This window comes from Herpailurus yagouaroundi, unplaced genomic scaffold (assembly GCF_014898765.1).
Source record: "Herpailurus yagouaroundi ecotype Mexico unplaced genomic scaffold, PumYag 198, whole genome shotgun sequence".
Taxonomy (NCBI): Eukaryota; Metazoa; Chordata; class Mammalia; order Carnivora; family Felidae; genus Herpailurus; species Herpailurus yagouaroundi.
Window position 1 is genome coordinate 34,397,158 of NW_024412429.1, and position 22,791 is coordinate 34,419,948.

Consider the following 22,791-nt stretch of genomic DNA (forward strand, 5'->3'; position numbering starts at 1 on the left):
CTCTGTCCCAAAAATAAATAAATAAATAAATAAAGTTAAAATATTAAAAATAAATAAATAAATAAATAAAATTAGGTGTCTGGTTTGAGGATTTTTATCCCTTTATAGGGCTACCACTGCACTACTAGGTTAGTACTAACGTGTGCAGTATGTTTTTGTTTTGCTAAATGTGGTCTGAAGACTTAGTGTCTCATGTCCTGTGGGTACTGTCCACAGAGTAGACCACAGAAATTTAGAGCACACTTGAAGAAGACTGTAAAGGTAATGCTATGATTAGGCATAGTGGGAGAAACCACTATTCTTAAAGGTTACCTGAAGAATGCCACAGATTGGCATTGTAGAGAATTAAATATTGACGAAGGAATTGGGAGATGATGCTTAATAGGTTGTTGGTTAGCTCTGTCTTCTATTTCCCTTCGGATAAAAAGATCCTCTGGACTCCCTGCTTACCTCAAACATACTTGAATGGTTTGAAGAAAAGAAAAAAAAAACAAAACAGCATTTTGAACTCTCAGATTTGACACTATCATTCCAGTTAGGAAGAGAAGGAATATATATGATCCTGCTGTAATTAACATGTGAGAGTTAAACTGCTGTCTTTCGGTCTCTGAATCATTATTTTTGTTTCTTGCTATGCCTTTCCTTGAAGTCGGTAGTCATTTCTGTTTTTATTTATTTATTTAAATTTTTAAAATTTTATTTATTTAATACATTAATTTATGTATTGACATACAGTGTTCCATTAGTTTCAGGTGTATAACAATGATTTGACAGTTCTGTATGTTACTTAGTCCCCATCTGTCACCATATGACATTACTTGAGTATTATTGATGATATTCCCTATGCTGTGCTTTATCTCCATGAGTTAGATTCCATATGCTGTACTTTTTGTCTCCATGAGTTAGTTTAGATTTACAGGTTTTTGGTTTTTTTTTCCTTCTCTTGGGTCACTAGAGACTGAGAAGTGTCCAACATTAAAAAGTATTCTTATTTAAAGAATTTTATGAAAAGTGGCTATAAAATAGGAGTATTTTTAAGTACAATTTTAACATGCAAGTAGCAAAATAAGCCAGTTTTCTTCCCAAGGAAAGAAATTTATGTTAAAGAACTCAATAACAGGGTGAATATTTGTCCCTGATATAAAGTGAAAACGAAATTTTTACATCATTATACTTTGCCCTCATCACTCGTTGCTCTAGACCTTTCTAATGAGGACAGATGGAATTATGCCATTTTTACACTCTCATATTTTCATTTCTGAGTAAAAACATTCAAAAGGAGCACATAATCTAGGGACTGAGAAAGAGTGAAGCTTCCATTTTCCATTCCATCTTTGCAAAAAGGCCTAGTTCCACCATTTGTGCAACAATGTAGGTGAAGAAAGACCAAAGTGGCTTAATGTTCTGCATCTTCTGAGGGCCAAACAGTAAAGGTTGGTAATCGGTTCACCATTTCAGTTCCAATACAGCTTCTGTGCACCAATGTAGAGTTGCTACGACTACCCCCACCCCCTTCTTTCTGGCCATTTGCTGTATGACTTTCAGGTGAAGAGGAAAGAAGAGAAGACACAGCTGGAGGAGGTGGATATTTATTCCCCCTGAATTAAATACCTGGTGGCTGCTGTGCACCATTATTATGGTGTGTGTGTGGGGGGGTGGGGGGGGTGTAATGCACTTCGGGGATGATCTGTGAGTTTTGCTTGTTGTGACTTTAGGTTCTTGAGATTTTTTATTCCACTTTTATGTTAATGTCTTGGACTAGCCAACTCTGGGTCATTTTTGGTGCTTGTCGACTGATACACTTACGTTTATTTGCCTTTTCCCCCTGTGTGTGATTTAATTTCACAGAAGAATTCCTTGAGAGTAGAAGGGGATAATATTTATGTCAGACATAGCAATTTAATGTTGGAGGTTTGTATAATTTAAGAAAACAACTCTGTCCTAATGGCTGCCAAGCTGCTGTGGACGGGAGGTCACGCACAGGCTGGCTGGCAACTTTCTTTAAGCACGGTGCATGGAATGCATGGGGGACACTTCAACTCGGGAGTGCATGTTACCAGTCCGATTTTGTTCCTTTAAAGTGGCTTAGGTACGAGTATATCTACGAGAAGTTCTCAAAGTGACAACTGGGAAAAAAAAGTTCTGTGTAATCGAATGAGTAAAATTTTTTATCTATTACTCTTACTGAAGTTCTGCAGGTAAATCTGTTCTCTCCCTAATGGGTTATCTCCGGGGTATAGAATCCCAAGTAACACCCCATCCTTAATATATATTCACCAGAACAGATATGTGTTGATCTGGCATTAAATGGCTTTAAATCTGTATTCACAATTTGGGGGAGTGGGGGAGTTGCTAAAATCCATGCAATTAGGAATGTGGTCCACTTAAAGTATTACATTTGGAAAATATGTTAATGGATTGTTTTGATTAAAGAGAGAGTGGGAAAGAAAGGGGGGGGCAAAAAAAAGAAAACCCAGGCAACCAATTAGGTATGTAAAATATATTCCCCGTGTCACACGAGAACGTGTTTCTGTTTTCCCCCTTATTTTATGGTAGTAAAATGGCGACGTATTCATTTGGAGAACTGCAATTCTCAGTAATCTGACTAATCTGGTTGCTTTTGGCAGCTTTGATAACTATTGGAAATGTGTTTTGCCTAACTTACTAAAATGCTCTGAACTGTAATATGTAACATTGCTTTGAACAAATGCAAGAAATGTGCCTGATCTCAAGCCACAGTCATTTTCCCATGCCATGCAAAGAGTTTTAGATGATCATGAGTTTTTGCAAATGGCTACAGAAGCTCGTAGATGAGCTGTGATGCTTGTGCATGAATGTGGACTATCTAATGTTATCAGATGCATGACCTGTTCCTCTGGGAGTGCGATGAAAGCTATAATCCATGGGCGGCCCTGTGATTTTGAAATGTAAGAAAACATTTAAAATTCACTTAACACTGTTTCCTGGATGCTAGTTACCTTTTGTTCCCACAAATACAGTTTATCGGGGCCAACCTAAAACTTCCCACCAATACCATTTGTCAGGGCCTGCTCCAGTGCAAATTGACCTGGCAGTTTTTCTTGTAACTCTTTCTGAATAAGGACCATTTGGTATGTGGGGTGACTGGGCCTCACAATTGTGCTTGGCAAGCACATGAAACCGTATGGGAGACTCACTCTTATAGAGAGGCTGAACAGAAGCAGCCTTTGGAAGCCATTATTTTTATTCCTTAACTGTTAAAAGCCATTGCTAGAATTTCCTGGAAAAAGTCAACCCTTGGTTTTCTCTTTCTCTCTCTCTCTCTCTCCCTCTATTTTTTTTTTTTTTTTTTTTTTTGATGATCTTGGTCTGGCTTTCCCCTCAAGCCAAATGTGCTTCTGAGTACCTTTCTCTATTTTTTACTTGATTTACTATGTTCACAGAATGCAGCTGTAGTGATAGCCTTCATGAGACAGGTAAATTTGCAGGAACAAAGTCATAGGCTGCGTTTTAAGTCCAATTTTTAGGAAGAAGGTCATTAGCCATTTTGAGTACCAGTAGTTCTATGACATCCTTCTGATAATGTTAATAATTATTTCTTTAAAAATTCTAAACAGAGAAGAAATTAGAACCTTTTAAAATGTGAACCATAAAAAAATTACACATTGGCTTTATTTTCCAATTTTGATGAACTCCTTATATTCATAGGTGATAATATGGCTTTTGAGACTTGGCATTTTTCTTGCTTTACTATGTTTTTTTAATCATAAATTTGCTCTGTCTTATTTTTTGGTTTTTTTATTTTTGTCCTGCTGGGTTTTTCTTTTTCTTTTTCTTCTTTTTTTTCCTTTTGGATTTCTGCCCTTTATTACGTTACATATTGCTAGGACCTCGATAAGGCCCAGGAGGACATACTGAGACATCAGGCTAGCATTAGTGAACTCAAGCGCAATTTTATGGAATCCACACCTGAGCCGCGCCCTAATGAATGGGAAAAACGACGTATCACACCTCTGTCCCTACAGACACAAGGGGTATGTCACTAGCTCTTTGTTGGCTATATGTCTCATTCCAGCTCTTCAGTAGAACTCAGGTTGCTGATATACTATGTTGATTCTCAGGAAGTTAGAAAATGTTCTTTTTTTTTTTTTTAATGTAATTGCTAACAACTTTTTAAATACTAAATATTAACAATGTAATACTTATTGACTTCGTTCTTAGTACATTGTATGATTTTTAAAATTTTTTTTGAAAGTTGCAAAGTACTTTCACTATTTTTACTCAAGTAAATTAGTAGTAATGACATGTCATATTGGTGACTTAGAAACTGGCGTTACTATGTTGCCTTAAGGTTTTTTGTTATGAACGACTGAAATAAGAGTTTACTAAACAATAATTAATCATTAAAGGGGTGTAGGAATATAGATCATATTTAGAATGTTACAAGGTATTTACTGTGAGGATAAAGTGTTAAACTTAGCTCTGAAAGCTGATGAGCTCTGTTGAAAGTTTGCAAAATGTTAATACGATTTAGTACTGAAGCTTCTTAGTAATGAAATGTAGACTAGTATTTTAAAAGGATTTTCAACCGTAACGTCTCTCCACACTCATTCTTTTTCTTTCCGTGGTTTGTCTCCCCACCACCAATATAAGTATTGCCTTTACAATATAGTCTCAATTTATTTCTCCATTCGTTTTTATCTACATCTCTTATTTTCTAATGCTCCAGAATCTGTTACCAACGAAAAACTTTCATGGACTCATTTATCATGTTTGAGGAAATACTGATTATAGTATTTTAAATATGCTATTTTAAAAAGTCGTATAAAGGTGTTAGCTGACAATTTCATCTTTCCCCCTTTCCTTACAGCCCTCTCTTCTCCTTAATTCATCATCTATCTAGTCTGGCTTGAATTTTACCCAATGTGTATGCATTTGCGTTAGTCTCATGCTATTTTTATTCACTTTTTCTTAAGAAGGCAAAGCTGTTAGTTGCTTTAAATTTCCAAGTTTGTGACCATGACAGGAAACTAGTTCTACAAGAGCAGAAGCAGAAACCATTGCTGAACTGAAAAAACAAAAAAACAACAAAAAAAAAAAAACTTAGGGCAACAGTAAGATTGAAAACACCAGAGGCTCATCAAGTTGTATATACAACAACTTAAATTGTTATTTTCAGATTTCCTGGAGCTATTAGTGCCCATGTGTCAGCAGTCAGCTCTAGAGTGTTGTGTTTTCTGGAGAAATCGTGTCTGATGACATGCTAAGGTTTTGTCCCCTGTTATGTGCCGCTTCATCTGGTTTGTCCTGCTGAGCCATACGGTTGTTTTATGTCTGTGTTGCTATAGATGTAATGTACTTGTCTTATCTGTTGATTATGTCTATTGTTTAAAACAATAGAGCAAAGGAGACCATCTTTTCAAGGATATTTTATCCGTGAAGGAGAAGCATCAGAGAGCGGCAACACGGACAGTTGAAGAAAAAGTCCAGGAAGCAGACAAGGTGTTCACCTTGCATCCTTGGATCTCCGCTTGCTTTTTCCCCTTTTCCTCGTACTTCTGTCCACGGCCATGGGATACTCCTTTTTTCTGATGTATCAACCGAAAATGTTTTTGAAAAAAAATTTTCAAGCATTGAAAAAATTTCATTTCTGTGCGTAGAAAGAGGGGATCACTAGTGAGAAAAAGCGCCCTGCAGGAGTACTTTATTTGGACATTCCACAACTTAAAAGGCAGACATATCAACCAGTTTGGGTGGTAGATGACCCCTGATTTTGATGTATGTGGCTGACAGTTGGGAAACCATGATCTCGTGTGAAAATGCACCGTTAGTACAACACTTGTTTACGCTGCGGTGGTGTTAAACTAACACATTACGTGTGAGGTAGGTTACTGTTTTACTAACGACACTTGGAAGCCTTGTGGATTTTCATTTTTAAGCTTTTTAACGGGAGAAAAGATTTGGTGTCTTTGGTGCAGCCCCTCTGATCTCTGCGCTCCCTACATATATGAAATATCTGATACTACTTAAGGAAGTTAGCTTTCCATTGCTTTTACATTCTTAATCTTCTGTTTCTACTAATTTCGCTTAGCTGGCTGGCCAGCTTGCTCCTTGCTGGGAATGTAGTGCTTAGAGTCCAGTGGGGGAGATAGGAGATCTGTTAATTAGGAATTAGAAACTCTAGGGTACTAAGAAATGAGTGTTAAGAAGATGAAATACAGTGCTGTGTTACAAGGTGATGGGAAGGCTGCTTTGCTCTTGTGCTCAGGAAGAGATGGCATTTGAGTTGAGACCTTAACAATGAGAAGGGGACAGACGTGTGAAGATTCTTTTCATGTATAAAGAAGAACAAACGCAATAGCCCCCAGACAGGAACTAGTTTAAGGAACTGAAAGGCCAAAGGCCAAGGGCTTAGGAAAAGTCAGGTCAGAAGGTCACTCTGGATCTTAAGGACCACGCTGCCAATTTGGAATTCGAGTAGGAGTGATGGGAAGTCACTGGAGAGCTTTGGGCTGGGCAATAACCTAGTCCCACTTGGGGGACAGAGATCTCTCTGGTGCTGGATGAGGAATGGGGTCGTAGGTGGGTGTGAGTGAGAGCAGAAATCAGCGAAAAGGAAAATGTGTTCCTGTTCCACAAAGTCTGATTTTGTTAATCAGTAGACCGTAGCATATATCAGGACATACAGTGAGAGGAGGCAAAATAAATGGAAAATGAAGTCTTGCCCTAAAGGCATTGGAGGTGTAGCTGAGATGAAATATTTCCAGAGCACTGCAAATGAGAAAGATAATGTCATAAAGCTAAACCAAGTGGCATATTTATATACTTGAAAGGTTAACCTGAAATCCAAAGCCTGTCAGACTCTTCATGTAAAAATGACTTTAATATCATATGCTGTGAAATATTACATAGTTTTGAAAATTTATCCTGCAGAAGCGAGTCAGATGGCACCATCTGATCAACTTAAAATGATGTCCTTTGTACTTTTGGCAGTAGGAAACATTGGGATTTGGGTGAAGATGTTTAAAATTACTGTTTTCCTGGCTGTCATGGTTTTAGTATTGTACAATAGAAACCATGTACAATGGAAATCATTCACTAATTGTTGTAGAACTTACATTAAAATGATCTTACGTGAAATTTCAATCTGGAATTGACCCTCTTCCACTCCCAAATGGTTTATTTATACTTGAAGTGTGTGTTTTTTTTTTCTTTTTTCCTCTCTAGCATGTGCAGGAAAATATATTCTTATTTGACATGTACGTGGATGGTTGTAACTACAGTCATCCATCCACCCAACATTTATTGGCCACTTACATTGTAACCCCCATCCCCCACCAATAACATTTCACTACCATTAGTTGAAAGTGTGTGAGCAGTTAAGTGTACTGGAGTGTTTGGACTTTTAACAGAATATCTTTTCAATTTGTCTTTGCAACATCTTCATTTTGCTACTGATTTTGTAGGGTTTCTTGATTGTCTTTAAATTGTAATCCTTAATGAGTGTGAAATAAAAAGTTATGCAGAAGAGCCTTAATTTGACCAAATTTTCTAAATTTCTAGAATATGGATTTTAGAGATGAAAATAAAAACAGTTCTTGTCTAAAAATAAATACAGCAAGCTTTCAAAATGACTTCAATTTGAATATGATTTTGGGAGAAAGCTGGAAACCAAATCACTTAATGTAATACATTTGCATTTAGTAAATAACGATTATATATCCTCTTCTGTAAGAATTATATGCTTGTATAAAAAATTCTCATGAGTCCAGTAGAGATTCCATAGACTGTAGTTTTAAGGTACTTATGAAGATATTTTATTGAATAATTAAATGCATGGCACTTATTTGAACTCCCCAGTGCTCTCTTACTGGGAAGGACACTCTCTACCCACCTGACCCAGAGGGATGGTGTAATTACGGAGATTGTAATTAAGCTGAATTAACCTAGAAGATGTTTTTTCTCTCCTGAATATTGCAAGTGCTTCTGCACCACACCCACCTCATGTCAGTGTCCCTACTCCTCACCCTTCTTAGTGTACTGTTTCAGGGGGCATCTCAGAAATGCCATTCATTCATTCATTCATTCATTCATTCATCTTTAAGCTCTCGGAGCACTCAGGTTTTTGAGGAAGCATTCTTACACAATTTTGACGTTCGCTTTATGGTGACTCTTTACTGTTGGCATTACAGGTACCCGGGACAGTCCCAGGCTTTCCTGTTGTGCCCTCACACAGGTTAGGGACTCCTGTTTAAGGACCACAGTGTGAACATTAAATGTGCCTTTGTGGTTTTTCAGGGACAGGTGATTTTCATGTCACTCCCTTGAATTTCCGCCTCTGAGTCTGTCTTCCTGTTGAGAATTTTTTTCTTTACCTGGTTCTTGCTGAACAAAGCAAAGCACTGTTTCTTCATTCCATGGCATATTTAGCGTGTCTAGGGATTTCCATGGGTTGCTGTCAGAGCACACGTTGTACAGACCGTTCATATGGTACATCACCCTGGGGGAGCTAGCGTGGGCAGGGAAGGCCGTGCACAAGACGGAATGTCAAGTGGACCTCAGAGAGATGACAAAATTAGCAGGGCCCAGTGTGCCCAGGGAGGCAGGAGGGTGGGGGTCATTCAAGCTCTTACACAGGAATTCGTGTTGCAAGAGTAGGGGCCAGTGAGGAGACCGTTCTGTGCAGAAAGAGGCTGACGCCGAGTAGCTACTTCAGGAATACGTGAAAGTGTTCGGTGTGTGGGTAGATCGGTTGTGCTCAGTTTGTAAATAAAGCTTCAGTGATAAACCAAGGCATTTGAGCTGGTTCCCGTAGGTTAGAGCTATCAGAATCTCAGAGTGGAAAGCTGGCATTTAGGCAAAACGCCAACATATGCCTGCTGGAATCTCGCAGAACCCTCGCCTTTCTTTCAGTTTGTGCTGTTCTGTGATTCTTTCTTGTGTAACCTTTCCTTTCTTTCAATAGGTCACTGCTGTCTGTTCTGACTTATTGTTAATTCTTTGCTCTTCCTTTTCTGACCTCTCTAGAGCCTAGAAGAGGAGATAATGTCAATTTTGTTTAGTGAAAAGGGCTTTTCTGGTAGCATGAAAGCCACCTTCACCTCAGCCACCACTTGGACAGCAGAGGGCACTGTTGTGAGCTCTAATGCGCCTTCTGAAAAGCTTTCCTCCTCGCCCTTCTCACGGTTGCCAGAGGTGCATTTTACTTTGTTTCCCCTGTTTTCGAAAGCCACATATGAAAAGTGATTTTTATTTTTTGAATATTTAGGAACCCCTCTCTCCGGTGCTTTCATTGGTAAAATTAACTCTTCCTGGGAGAAACATTCAAGAAATAATGACTGAATTTGGACATGTGGGAAAACTGTACAGATTGGATGTTTCTCCTGCGGCTTTTGGTTCCCTGCCCACCCCCAAAATCTGCCTAAATTCAGAGAATCCTTTAAAACCACTAAGGAACAGAGTCTGAGTTGTTTTGTGAAAGGAACCCCTCAATCTAGTAGAAGCTAAGTATGTTCTGCAGAAAAGTTTTTAAAGCCTAAATGTCTTTCAGGCATCTTCTGATGGCTGATTATTTTTTACCATTCTGCTTATGTCCACAAATATGAAACGTTTGCCATTCTCAGTGAAATAATTATTTTCATTTTTTGGAATGACCCTAAGAGATTCCCTGAACTTGGGCAGAACTCATCTGGCTGTCTGGGGTTAAATAATAATAATTTACTGACCTGGCATCACAATAATGGAATGTCTGCTTTAGAAATGTTCTGATCACTGGATATCTTTACTGATAAAGAAGTTTATAGTTACAGTTCAATGTTATTTATCAAAAGAGTTTCAGAGAGTTCCAGTTTAATATCTGAAACCTCTGGGTTTTCCATAAAGCTGGGAGGATATCTTTTTTTATCTGTCAGTAACACAATTTTTACATGGCACTAATTTGGGGCAGTGAAAACATGTCCTTACTATGCATCTAAGAATAACAGCACGGATCAGAGAGAGTGAGTATATCCTGATAGGTGCTGTCAGAAGTGTGCCTTTTTAGGGCCTTTTGCTCATGGTTGTTGTCCACATCCCTGGTGCAGATAAATGTGGGATGCTGCTGTCTGTTCTAGGAAACGGCTCCAACCCAAGTAGTACCTTGGTAGCTTCGGAACGGGGTTCACATCTGCCCCGATGGTCCAGAGGCGCACTGCCCTGCTCCATTCAGCGTGGAGATACCATCTCAATAAGCAGGGCTACTGTCTCTAGCAAAATTACTTTTAAGTTAGATCACAGGCTATCATGTCACCTGAATGTTAAAAAGCCTAGCCAGGCTTCATTTTTGCCCATGCAGAGTAGCCATCACCACCCTCCCCCACCCCCCGTTTTAAAATAAGTTTAAGGAAAACCGTAAGCTTTGAAAACTCCTTTGTAAGAGTTTCTACACTGGTGATTATAGACCTTTATATCACTAATGTATTTGGTCAACAGGCACTTATTAAACATTTAGGTACTGTACTACTTAATTAGAGTAAATTTACTCCCAAGAGGTAGATGTCTGCAGGGGACAGGAATACATATCTCCGATAATAAACTTGGTTCATTTTGGTTTCCAAAGATGCTAGTTGGAGGAGTTGAATTCTAAGAAAACATTTGGAGCCATCATTGACATCCACCCTAATGTTAAAATATCCCTTTTGCTAATCTATAATGTAGTTGGGGAGGTTAATAACCATTTCTGAAATGACAACATTTTTATGTTAATAGCTATGTGAGACCCACTATAATTTTGCCCATTATAGCTGTTTTTTAAAGGAGCCAGCAAAAAATAAAGGTGCCGTCTCATTAGTGCTATATTCATTTAGGAATCAGGGTTTCAGGCCAGGCTTTATAGTCAGATTAAAGTCAAAACTGTTTATTGAACAGGTTTTAGAAGTTTCACAATTTCCACTTTAAAATAATCAGTGGGCTTTGGTACAATTCCGTTTTCCTCTCTACCTTTTCGACTAAATAAGTAGAGCTTACAGGTATAACCATAATAAAAAGCACTTTACTTCTTTGGGAGGATGCTGGCAATTTTGTGCTTTCGTTTCCTTTCGTAAGCTTTTTGCATTTGTGTGGATTGTCCTTCACGTGACCTTGAGCAAAGGTTTTTGTCGCTGTCGATTCTCGCTGTTCTGTCCTCGCGGTGTCAGATGTTTGTTTTGGTGGGTGTTGCGGTGTAAAACTTTATTGATTTGTGTCCTCGGTTGCTTTTTGTTCCGCAGAAACGCGCTCCCGAGTCAGAAGGGCCTTGCACTGGAGCCAGTGATGCTGCTAAGGTTCTCCCCTTTTCCATGTTAACACCATTGCCCGATGTTTCCGACTCCCCTCACGTTCTCCCCGCTTCCCTTTCAGTCAGCCATCATAATCATCTTTTGTTTCTCTCCATGCCATGAACCTACCATCAGCTAACTTTGGTTTCCGTCGTGCTTATTTATTCATATATTTTTGTTTCCCCTCATCCGTTTTTTTTTTCCCCGTACAGAGTTCACATGAGACTCTGAATGTAGTGGAGGAGAAGCAGCAGGCAGAGGTTGGGAAAGACGAAAGAGTAATCACAGAAGAAATGAACGGTAAAGAGCTATCACCTGGGAGTGGTCCTGGGGAGACCCGTAAGGTGGAGCCTCTGACGCAGAAAGACTCCACCTCCCTGTCTTCTGAGAGCAGCAGCGGCAGCGAGAGCGAGGAGGAGGAAGACGTGGGCGAGTACCGGCCCCACCACCGTGTGACCCAGGGCACCATAAGGGAAGAGCAGGAGGAGTATGACGAAGAGGTGGAGGAAGAAGCCGGCCGAGCAGCCAAGGTAGTAGAGAGGGAGGAAGCAGTGCCAGAAGCCAGCCCAGGCAGACAAGCAGGTGCCAGTGTAAGCGCAGTAGAAACAGTGATCCGGGAGAAGGTAGTGGCCCCAAAGCTATCTGCAGAGAAGAGTGTAAACGAAGGCGCTATTAAGCAAGACATGAGCGAAGAAACAGAGGACGAGCAGCATAAAGTTAACGGAGAGGTGTCTCATGTTGACATTGATGTGTTGCCACAAATTATTTGTTGTTCCGAGGTAAATGGGAGACCCCGAGCGGGGAGCTAAACTCTAGAGCTGTTTCTCAGGTGGAGACCACCTGCCTTCCTCCTTCTCCTGCCCTCCCAATCCTCCTCCTGCTGTTTTCAGCGAGATTCCGGGCTTTGTCTCTCCTGGGAGGACGGGGGAAAGCACTGCTTTGTTGATTCTCTGCCAGCTCGGTTCGTGGTTTCTGGCTTCTTTACTGCACCTGGACACACCTGACACAGTAAAACTTGCCTCCAATGGCCACACCATTCCCCCGCCGCCCGCCGCCCACCCCCTCGCGTTCCACATTTAAATTTTTCTTTGCATGTTTTGGATGTTTTCAACTGTTTGTCTTTAGTTGCACTGCTTCCTTGTGCTAAATGCCTTTTTCGTTGGTTTAATGAGAAAATTGTATACGTATCGTTGACAAACGGTCGGTGTGAGTGTGTGCGCGGCTGTTGTCATGATTGGGTTTGGCCTTCTGGCTCGTTCTCCCTTCAACTTTAGATTTTTAGCGATGGCAGCTGGTTCTGATTACCATGGTGCTCTTAGTTCAGCATCCGGCAGTGATGAAAAAACATTTCTCGAATACTGCTGTGATTGCTGGTTTTAGATTCCTGGGATTGTGTGGATCGGTGAAGAGCATTTGCTTTCCTTGTGGGCAGCCAGAGGCTAGACTGTTCGAGAGGAGGATCCTCTCCTCATTCTGTCCTGTCCTCCATTCTGGATGATTTGCAGGTTGATCATCTGTTTTATCGATTATCCACATTGGATAGGAGTCTTTAACATTTTCTCTTCAAGAAAGAGAACTTTCCACACTCCTGGTAGATTAAATCTTGGTCATGAGGTACAGTGTCTCTGAATTGAGAGTCGAAGTTACACTGAGGGAAGGTTTGCGTCCATGAGACTTTCTCGATTCTAAAATTAAATGCCCATGATGTAGGCATTATCCATATTTGCTTTCTCTGATGGGCTGGAAAATAGTGAAGTGACTTTGTCTTGAAATAATTAATTGGATTTTTACTACGTTACTTGTCAACCTCCTGTTTCACTTCAGAGAAGACATTTCAAGAGCCTTCAAACACTCTTATTATTTTCTGCATTTAATAGATGGTTGTTCCTCTTTAAATTATTACATCTGGGAATTTTCTCTCAGAAAAAGAACTGTAGTATTTTGGTAGTAGTATGGTCTGGTGTTGTATTAAACATACATGCTCTGCAGACTACAATGCTAACAGACCGTGACCCTGTTCTTTAATGTTTTAATTGTTCAGAGCCTTAATGCCATGTTGGCGGAGTAACTCCAGATATAATGTCTTAACTTATGTAACACAGAAGAAGCACTGCGAGTTTTAGACAACTGTGATTAAAAAAAATCATACCGGAAGATATTCTTTCCGAAAGTGGAGTATCTTTGTCAGTAGAAGAGTCCTTTTGGGGGGAAGGGGCAACTCTTCATCTCCCTAACTGATGTGGCCATTAAAGACAGCCTTCACAGAAACCATGTGGTTCTTTAAAACGCAGTAAAAATTGAGACCGGTCACTTCACATAGTTCATTCCATTTTGCTTTCTTTTCCATTTTATGGTAACTTGCCCCAGAGCTAAAGTATATATTCCATGCCACATTTGACATGTAATTGGGACCATGGTAACTTGAAGTGTACCATAATTTAGGGAGCCATTATGTTAGCTTATTCTTCATATATATATATATATATATATATATATATATATATATATATAAAGAATACACACACACACGCATGCATCTACTACGATGTTTGAAGGAAAGTGTCTTTCTTTTGTATCTTTTGTTTACCTATACTCTTGTGCATGAGTGCGTGTTTGGATATTTTTTTCCAATTATTTTTGAAGGCTCCATTGAACACTTTTACTTCATTACCTCTAGAATTTACTTTTCCCTTCCTTTCCACCTCAGCCACCAGTGGTAAAAACAGAGATGGTAACAATTTCTGATGCCTCACAAAGGACAGAAATCTCCACCAAGGAAGTCCCTATTGTCCAAACTGAGACCAAAACCATCACATATGAGTCTCCACAGGTACAAAAACTCTAGATTTGGACTCTTTGACTTCTTTTCCTTTGATTCTGTTTTCATTTCTCTTCCAGTTTACGTGTTTCTGACTTCAGTGTAGCTTTCTGTATCCCCGGCTCGTAACTGTGCTTCAACTACCTAACTTGCTATATATTGCTTCTTAGATTGAGACCGAGAGCTATAGTCACCAATGTAGATCATTATTGGTGATCCAGTAATTACAGGGGGAAGCATCCACACGATTATTTTAGGACAGGCAGTACCTGTCTTGTTCATATTATTATAAGTCATTTTGGGAGTCTTAACAAAGTTTATTGGATCTGATATAATTTGTGGATTGGTAGAAGTTAGGTCCTCCCCCCCCCCCCGCCCCGTGAAGATGGATCCAGTCATCCCATTCCTGCTTGCCAAGTCCACATACACATCTGAGCTTCTCCTTCACATGGGTTATTTTCTGAAGACATGTTGTTGATCTGTAAATATGATGCTCTGTGTCCAAATAATTACCAGACTTGTGTTTTTAATTTTAGGTAGCGATTTAGAAATTGATTCTGTAAAGACTTGAAATAAGCATTAAGATGTCTAACCACAATGGTAACAAAAAAGGGGAAAGTGTTCATCATATCAGAATGGAACTGTTTCTAAATTTGTACAACTACGTTCTTGACTGAGAAATTCGGTGTCCTTTGGTCGGATTGTACCATGGGGGAGGAGGGCAGGTTATGGCCCTCTCTCAAAATATTTTTTGAAAGGTTTAATTTGAGTGTGTTTAAATATTCCTCAAAATTATTTTTATATCTGTTATCCACATATGTGCATAGGTCCATATAAGCAAAAACAGGTTTCTTATGAATGGGTGCGGTAGGAGAGCATGTACTTGTGTGTCTGTAGTATAGTGAGAGGCCTAGTAAATACAGGTGCATGACCCAAGTGTGAGAGAAATTTTCCCATAACTTAGAAAGGCTCTGGGCTTTCTGGTTATTTCCTTGTGTCAGTGTCAGGAAGGGAGACCAGAATGGTGGTCATCACATATACTCATAGGCTATTCATTTGTTTCATATTTTTCCTGGTAAACTCTAGAACTTTCTACCATTTTTAGTATCAAAGGAAACAAGTTAAAACCTATTTAGGTATATGCAGGGGATTTATATATGATATAAATAGAGAACATGCATGCATACGTGTTAAAATATACATACCCCTATATATGCTCATAACAAATGATTACAGGAACAATGTCATTTAGAACAATCTACTAGAGATAAGCAAATAACCAAATCACGTAGGTTTAGTCTATCCCAGTCAGGTTCTGTTGCTTCTTAAATAAGAAAACGTTTATCTGTTTTTACCTGCCTGTGCTTAAAAAACAATGAACTCAGCACTTCTGGTCACTGTGGAAACTTCTCTGTCTGGTTCTCTAGTTTCTTTTTCTGTCTTCTGCAAAAGGCCTTCAGTCAAATTCTCTCCTGATTCCCTTGTAGCTTTCAGCCCCATTTTCTATGTGATTCTTCCTTTTTCTCCCTCCCAGGGTTTTGCTTCTCCACGTGCGTTTAGCCTTTGCGTTTACTCTCTTTGAATGCCAGCCAACCTCCTGCTCAGTAAATCTACAAAATGTGGCAGATAACATTTCCTGCTGATCTGGAAGATTTCAAAAGATGCACATTCGATGGGCGAGGGGGGAAGCTCTTCTCTGACGACATAATGGAAATTAAGTGTTACTTTATATTTTTCCCCCTAACTGTCCAAAGATTGATGGCGGGGCTGGTGGTGACTCGGGGACGTTACTGACGGCACAGACCATCACATCTGAGTCCGTGTCGACGACGACGACAACACACATCACCAAGGTAAAGTAGCCCGTGGTGGTACATTGCAAACAGGATCTTTTCTGAATTGTTTCTTTGTTCCCATACACACTTCACAATAATACGCAGACAGTGCCAGTGGAGTAAAAATGCTTGGATTTAAAGTATCTGAGAAATTGGGCTCCACTGACAAATGTAGTTCTGTAAAGTACAAGGAGGTAAAAATATGTCCTGAATAACTATACATGAGACAGCTACAGGAGCAGAGAGAGAATGTGGTCCAAGTGGAGGCGTACGTTTGACAAGTACAAATCAACCCTCCTGACTGAAGCAAGTGAATGAATACCCGTCATTCAAAATGTTCAGCAAGTTGTTCAAGTAATCGAATCTTCCCCTCATTGATTTAAGATGCTCCTACCGTGGCTAGGGAGCATTTTGCCAGATCATTCTCTCAGTCTCTAACACCAGATGACCAATGATTCTTAAAGTCTGGCTCCAGACTAGCAGCAGCAGTCATTCCTGTGTGAATCCCGTGGCCCCACTCCAGATCTGCAGAAACCCTGGCGGTGGCTGTAGGAGCCCTCCAGGTGATTGTGATGCGTGCTGCCGTCCTCTGATTTCTAGCTCCAGCGTGATTTTCCCATGTTTCCCTCTGCTCCTACCTCTCATGTTTCATTAGCGCTTGAAGGTTTTAAATGTATCTTTTATGCCTGTCTCACCCTGTGTTTCAACCAGAAACTTTGTAAATTAAAAAACGCCACATAAACGCAAGGTGGTACTGATGCTCATTTTCAAGTGTATCCAGGGGCACCTCGGTGGCTCAGTCGGTTAAACGTCTGACTCTTGATTCCGACTCAGGTGATGATCTCACGGTTTGTGAGTTTGAGCCCCATGTTGGGCTCTGGGCTGACAGTGCAGAGCCTCCTTGGGATTTTCTCTCTCTCTCCCTCAAAATAAGCTTAAAAAAAAAAAAAAACGTATCCAGTTATCAAGGCTACTGATTACCTTGGTTCTTACATTAAAGTGCTATGACTTGTGACTTAGTGTATAACTTAACAGAGTTGCAGAGGTTGGGTGTGTGCTTTCTCAGGACTGTGCGGTATTTGTTCATAGTTCAGCGTCACAGCCACATGATCTGTTCAGTCTCTATCATGTCCCAGGCTGTGCCAGCTTGTTCCAAGCCAGTCACTCTGTGGCAGTTCACACAGGACCCTGCCCCATGTCCATTCGCACAGACTTTGTTAGCAGACACAGCCACATGCAGAATCTGTAATCAAATCAACATTGAGTGAATATCTTTATATCATCCTCCTGTACCTTCTGTATCTTAAACCAAATCCAAGTCTTTTTTTTTTTTTTATTACTGCACTAAACCAAATGAACAGAATTACCAAATGGATTTGTATGACGAGAATCAAGCAGTCAAAACTATAACGTCAAGCAATTCTCAAACCTAAATCAAGTACCTAAATTGTTAGGATTCCTTGTAACTCTACATAAACCAAAGAATTATTTCTTCTTTCCTCCTTTAACAAGTGGGCCACTTGGGAGTAAAGAAATTCAGGGAAATTGTAATGGAATGTCCCAACAGAACTGTTTGGATTTCATGGCATCTGTCTTATCTTAATCTCACCTGAATCTTGATAAATTAGTTTTAAAGTTGCTTTCAGTTGAGGAATACTTACAGATGCTACCACTTTAACAATAGGAATCTCTATTGAGCTTAAAAATGGTGTTTCCAGAACATCAGTCTTCTCCACTCAGTGCACGTTACCTTAACGATCAGAAGGTCTGAGTGTGCTCCGTTCTCTTTCCCTCCATTATGTATAAACATGCTTTAATGATTGCTGTCTCCCCCCTTTAGACTGTGAAAGGTGGAATATCTGAAACAAGAATTGAGAAACGCATCGTGATCACAGGAGATGCGGACATCGATCATGACCAGGTAAAGACCTGAAGTTCTGGTTCTGAAAGTGACCACGTCTCTAAGTTTGGCATGTACCGTCACATCCTGTCCCTGTGTCATTCCCCTTCTCCCAGTGCCTCCTGGAAGAATCTACGTCCTCAGCGTGGCACTGATGCTTCCCACGCTAGACACAGCCTGTCCTTTCAGCCTGCCTGATGCTGAACCCGCATAGAACATGGATTTTGCTGCTTATTTCACACTGGCTTTACATGCACTTTTGAGTCAAAGTAATGGAGAGGATTCCCGGCATCTATTAGGTATTCATGTGGGCCTGGCCTAAAGTCAAATCATGGATTAAAGAATGAATGGCAATTCAGTGACATTGGCTTTCCAAAGCTAAGTAAGAAAAGCCACCAAGCTTGACTTGTGCCTACTTTCAGGAACTTATCAAGTGTTTTTCTTATAGCCTCAGGAAGGTTGGACTCTTTACCACTAGATGTTTCCCCCAGTCATTACTATTATCGAGGGGTGGGGGAAGGAAATCTGAGGTCTCTTACAAAGTGGAAGATTACATGGATTCAGAAAAATGTTTAAAAGAATCGTGCTTTCTTTCCAATGTTAGCTTGAGCAGAATGCGTGGCTTTAAAATCCAGGTGACGCATGGAACTGTTGGATACTTTGAGGGTGGCTTCAGTTTTAGGCTGCGGCCCCCAAGTGACGGGAGCTTTTTGTTTTGTCATTTTCTCAGTGATTTTAACTCCACTTTAAAGGAAACCAAGCTGTTTTCTTAATAACAACTCGCAGGAAAAGGAATGTTTAGTTGACCATCTTGGCCGGGGAGTAGGAACAGATGTTAGTTACCCAGCTTTGAGCACAATATCAACTTCAGGAAAGAGGATTTTAGAGGACAAAACTTCTCATTTAAAAAAAGCTCACTCTGTGATCAAAGAGATTTTCTTCCATGCCTAAAAAGAAAATGACATTTTTTAAAACCCTGTAAACACGATTTTACTTACATATTTCCTAATGTGTTTCTTCATTCCTCGAGAGCTATCAGTGGTTCAAGGGTTGTCCTGACCCCTGAACCTTGACTTTGTAATAGAGATTCCTAGTAGAGGACAATACCTGTGCCTGTTCTCCACGGGAAAATGAGTGATGCCGTGGAAACCAAGCTGCCAGTTCCCCAGACAAAGGATTTCTTCCCTTCACTGGGGCAGTCTCTCCTACCCTGTCTCTCCACTGAACTTGTGCCCTTTCAGACTTTCTGATGTCACGTGTTCCCTTCAAGGATACTCTCAGGCTTTATTTCATGTGTATTCTTTTGTCTTTGACCTGAAAACTCAAATCTAGATAATACTGCTTCTGAACAGCAAATAATAAAAACATGGTCTGAAATTTAAGTACCAAAATAACACCTATTCCTGACTCTTAGATTAGGAAAAAACCCTGCAGCTTTACATGTGACAGTAGGGACACGACCTTGTCGGTGTGATGTCGTGCTTCAGCCCATTTTAAACCCAAGGTCAGATACCCCATATGAAGAGAACAGATACTTTTTTGTAACGTTTTCATGTTTTAATTCCAAAATGCATAAACTTGTTAGAGTACATTTAATTGTGGCTTCTGGTATGCTTGTCACCAGAAGCTGATGAAGCTCCCTCTCCCGTTTAGCCTGTAATGAGACCATGCAAGTATTTAAAATTAGAGTGAAATCACTTCCCTGCCAAAAACTGAAACTGATCACATAGTGACTTGAATATCATTGACCCATTTTTCGGTTCCTTTCTGTACATTAAAAGAATTTTAATAGTGGAAAGAAACCCTTCCTCGGAGCAAGATAGAAAAAAAAAAGGAATCTCTTTTGTGTTGGCAGATTAAAGAGGCATGCATTTAGGACACTTGCTTTGTGGGTGGTGCACCTGTGTGTGTCCCGATGCCCCGCTGTGTACCAGGGACATAGGACACTGCAGTTACCCACCAGAGTGTGTTTCTTTCCAATAAAATAACTTCTTTTGCAGGATGATGTGAGATAGTTCTCTCACAATCTTTACTGTTGCTATAATAAATTAACATTTTACAGTATTTAATTTCATACACTGGTACTACAGACTGAACGGAACTAATGGTAAATGGATTTCAAATGTGCTTGAAGATGATTAAGCAGTTTTTGGTTTCCCTACTTTTCTGCTCATTGAAGCATGTTTCACACGTGCTCCCTTCCCTTGGGCATCATTTTCTATTTCCCCTTTCACATTTGTACTAGTTTAATGTAGGCAGACCTGTGTAAGGAACATGAATTAAAAAGTATCTGACAGGTCGTCTGTAGCTACGTTTGGCTCCCATCAGAGCTGTCCTTCTCCCAAATTGGATTCCAGAAACCAACATGGAGCAGACCGTTTTGATTGTTCTGATCTCTCACTTCCCTCTGAACACACAAATACGGAGCCACTCTGCTGTTCCCCGTCTCCCATCCCCTTTCCCATCGCAGCCATAGAGACACGGAAACATTTTTGACCTCCTCTGAGATAAGCCGCTGCCCTTCTCCCCACCCGTCTTGCCTTCCGGCCCTCAGACTCCCACAACCTGACAAACACTTGGGCTGCTCAAATCGGAGAGTCCCCTGGTTGAGTTCTCTCTTGCCCTGACACAGGTGGGTCACCAGTTTGTTCCCTAGTGGAAATTCGAGCACCCTCAACTGTCTTCCAAGCTTCTGTGTAAAAATTTTTGGCATAAAAACAAATTTCTTTTTTTGCAGCTTTACCTTTCTGTGTGTGTGGAATGAGGCTCGGGGTTTTGTTCAGTAACCTTTCAGCTGACAGAAACTGTACCACAAACAACAAATGTGGTTGTGCCCTTCAGCAGATGACAGAGAAACAGGAAAACTTGGGCTGCTTCTTTCAAAGGCATAGTGTCCATATGAGATATGGTGCTTTCCATCCTTGAAGGCTTCCCTTTCTGTTCCAGAATTCTTTCTTAGATTTTGAGTGGTGTTTTATGGTGTTTTACTTTCTCCCCAAGACATCTTTAAACACCTTTCCCTCAGAAAAATAGGATCTTTCCACTTTGTCACAACACTTGTATGCAGCTTGGTTTCTGATAAAATACAAAGAAACTTCATTTTCTCACCGTGCGGTCTGGGAAGAGCCTAGGAGCCAGTGGAGTGGCGTCCCAGTCTTGCTCCTGCCCTGTGGCCCAGCCGCAGGATGGCCTCAAGCACGACCTGTTGACCTTTGTGCCTTCAGTGTTTTCGACTGTAAACTAGAGACCTGTACTTACTGAAGAGTAGTCTCTCTGTCCTTTCACTTTGCAATTGTACGTTATCAGTGTTGCTACCGTTTTTATTGCTCTGTGCCCTAGAAGTTTATAGATCTTTTTCCTGCAACATAACAGCTCAACAAACATCTTACCTCAAACAGCTAGTGAGAAACCACAAGGGTAGCTTGTGGTCTAGTCTGGTTTGGTCTGGTCCTGTGTCTTGGCATTTGAGCTGTGTGACAGCAAGTACCCATGGGTGAATAGACAGGCTGTTACATCATTCCTCCAATCTGCACAGTGAACCTCAAAATGATCCTCATGACCTTAGCGTTAGTCTCAGGTTACAGGTGAGAATATGAAGATCAGAGAAGATCTGTTTTCTCCAAGTCTCGTGGCGAGTACGGGGCTGGGCTTCAGAGTCTGCATGTCTCTTGTACATGTATATTTGAAAAGACTGGGGGGGAAATGGGAAATTTGGGGAAGTGAGAAGCATTCTCTAAAAAGAATTATGAGCCCACTTAAAATCCCTGCTCCCTCAAAGAAAGCAATAAAGCCATCTTTGCTTGCCATGGAATCCCAGTTGATCAGCGTATGTCTGTCTTCCCAACCCGGGAATAAGCCCATTGCTGTGCTCACAGTGCTTTCTCCTGACTCTGGCAGGCGCTGGCCCAGGCCATCAGGGAAGCCAGAGAGCAGCACCCCGACATGTCGGTCACAAGAGTGGTGGTGCACAAAGAGACTGAGTTGGAGGAAGGGGAAGAGTAAGTAAGGTAAGCGTCTGTATCCTCTGGGGCTTCTGTCTTGACCGTTTGCGCTCCTCAACCCGCCGAGGGACGTGAAATGTACTCCCTCACGGTGTCTGTCTCCTGTGGTCCATGTGATTTTTTCAAACTTTATTATCCCAAATATATCTACTCACGTTACCTGCATATAGTTATTAACTCCGCCGTCCAATGGGCATGTAATGTTAATAACTGTCATGTACTGAGGGCTGCTAATAATTGACATTTCTATATCGTTTTACTGTTTGCAAAGTATATCAGTATAGGGGCGCTTGGGTGGCTCAGACGGTTAGGTGTCTGATTTCAGCTCAGGTAATGATCTCACGGCTCATGAGTTCAAGCCCTGCGTCAGGCTCTGTACTGACAGCTCAGAGCCTGGAGCCTGCTTCTGATTCTGTCTCTCCCTCTCTCTCTCTGCCCCTCCCCCACTCACACCCACTGTCTCCCCCACCCACTGTCTCTCTCTGTCTCTCTTGTCTCTCTCTCTCTGAAAAATAAATAAAAACATTAAAAAATAAATAAAATAAAATATATATATATATATATAAAAAAAAACCAAACCAAGGTATATCAGTATAGGTTGTCTTAATTGACATTTACGATGACCCTTTGAAGAAGGTGCTATTGCCTTCATTAAGATGAGGCATTTTTATTGTAGGGGGCACAAAAGGGAGATGAGTTAATTCCTTTAAATATACATGAAAAATTATATATTAGAGAATGAACCAAAAAGGAAAAGATTGCTTTGGCTATATAAAAAATTTAAAACCTAAACCAAAGTAGAAGATAAATGACAAAGTTCAATATGCCTGGCAGAGAAGGAGTCAATATCCTGAATATATTATGAACTCTTGGGTCTCATCAAAAAATTTAAGCATGTAAGTAGAAAAATGGGCCAAGAATTAAGTAAACCACATAGAAACTAAGTGAACAATAAACAAAAAAT

General features: G+C 40.5%; 1 protein-coding gene across 30 annotated transcripts in view; it reads left to right on the forward strand.

The window, feature by feature from the left end:
- Positions 1-22,791, forward strand: part of EPB41L2 (erythrocyte membrane protein band 4.1 like 2) — a 229,663-nt gene that overhangs the window by 190,014 nt on the left and 16,858 nt on the right. For 7 of the 30 annotated variants that reach the window (XM_040449193.1, XM_040449194.1, XM_040449197.1 and 4 more), the window contains 9 exons: positions 1,849-1,911; positions 3,867-4,013; positions 5,380-5,481; positions 11,226-11,279; positions 11,486-12,052; positions 13,981-14,103; positions 15,846-15,944; positions 17,767-17,847; positions 21,724-21,833. In XM_040449193.1, the coding sequence (XP_040305127.1) occupies positions 1,849-1,911; positions 3,867-4,013; positions 5,380-5,481; positions 11,226-11,279; positions 11,486-12,052; positions 13,981-14,103; positions 15,846-15,944; positions 17,767-17,847; positions 21,724-21,828 (1,341 nt within the window). In that variant the 3' untranslated portion in view covers positions 21,829-21,833. Of the gene's footprint in view, positions 1-75; positions 1,011-1,848; positions 1,912-3,866; positions 4,014-5,379; positions 5,482-9,006; positions 9,175-11,225; positions 11,280-11,485; positions 12,053-13,980; positions 14,104-15,845; positions 15,945-17,766; positions 17,848-21,723; positions 21,834-22,791 lie in introns of those variants that run through there. The other 23 variants (XM_040449206.1, XM_040449220.1, XM_040449209.1 and 20 more) reach the window with 23 other exon arrangements.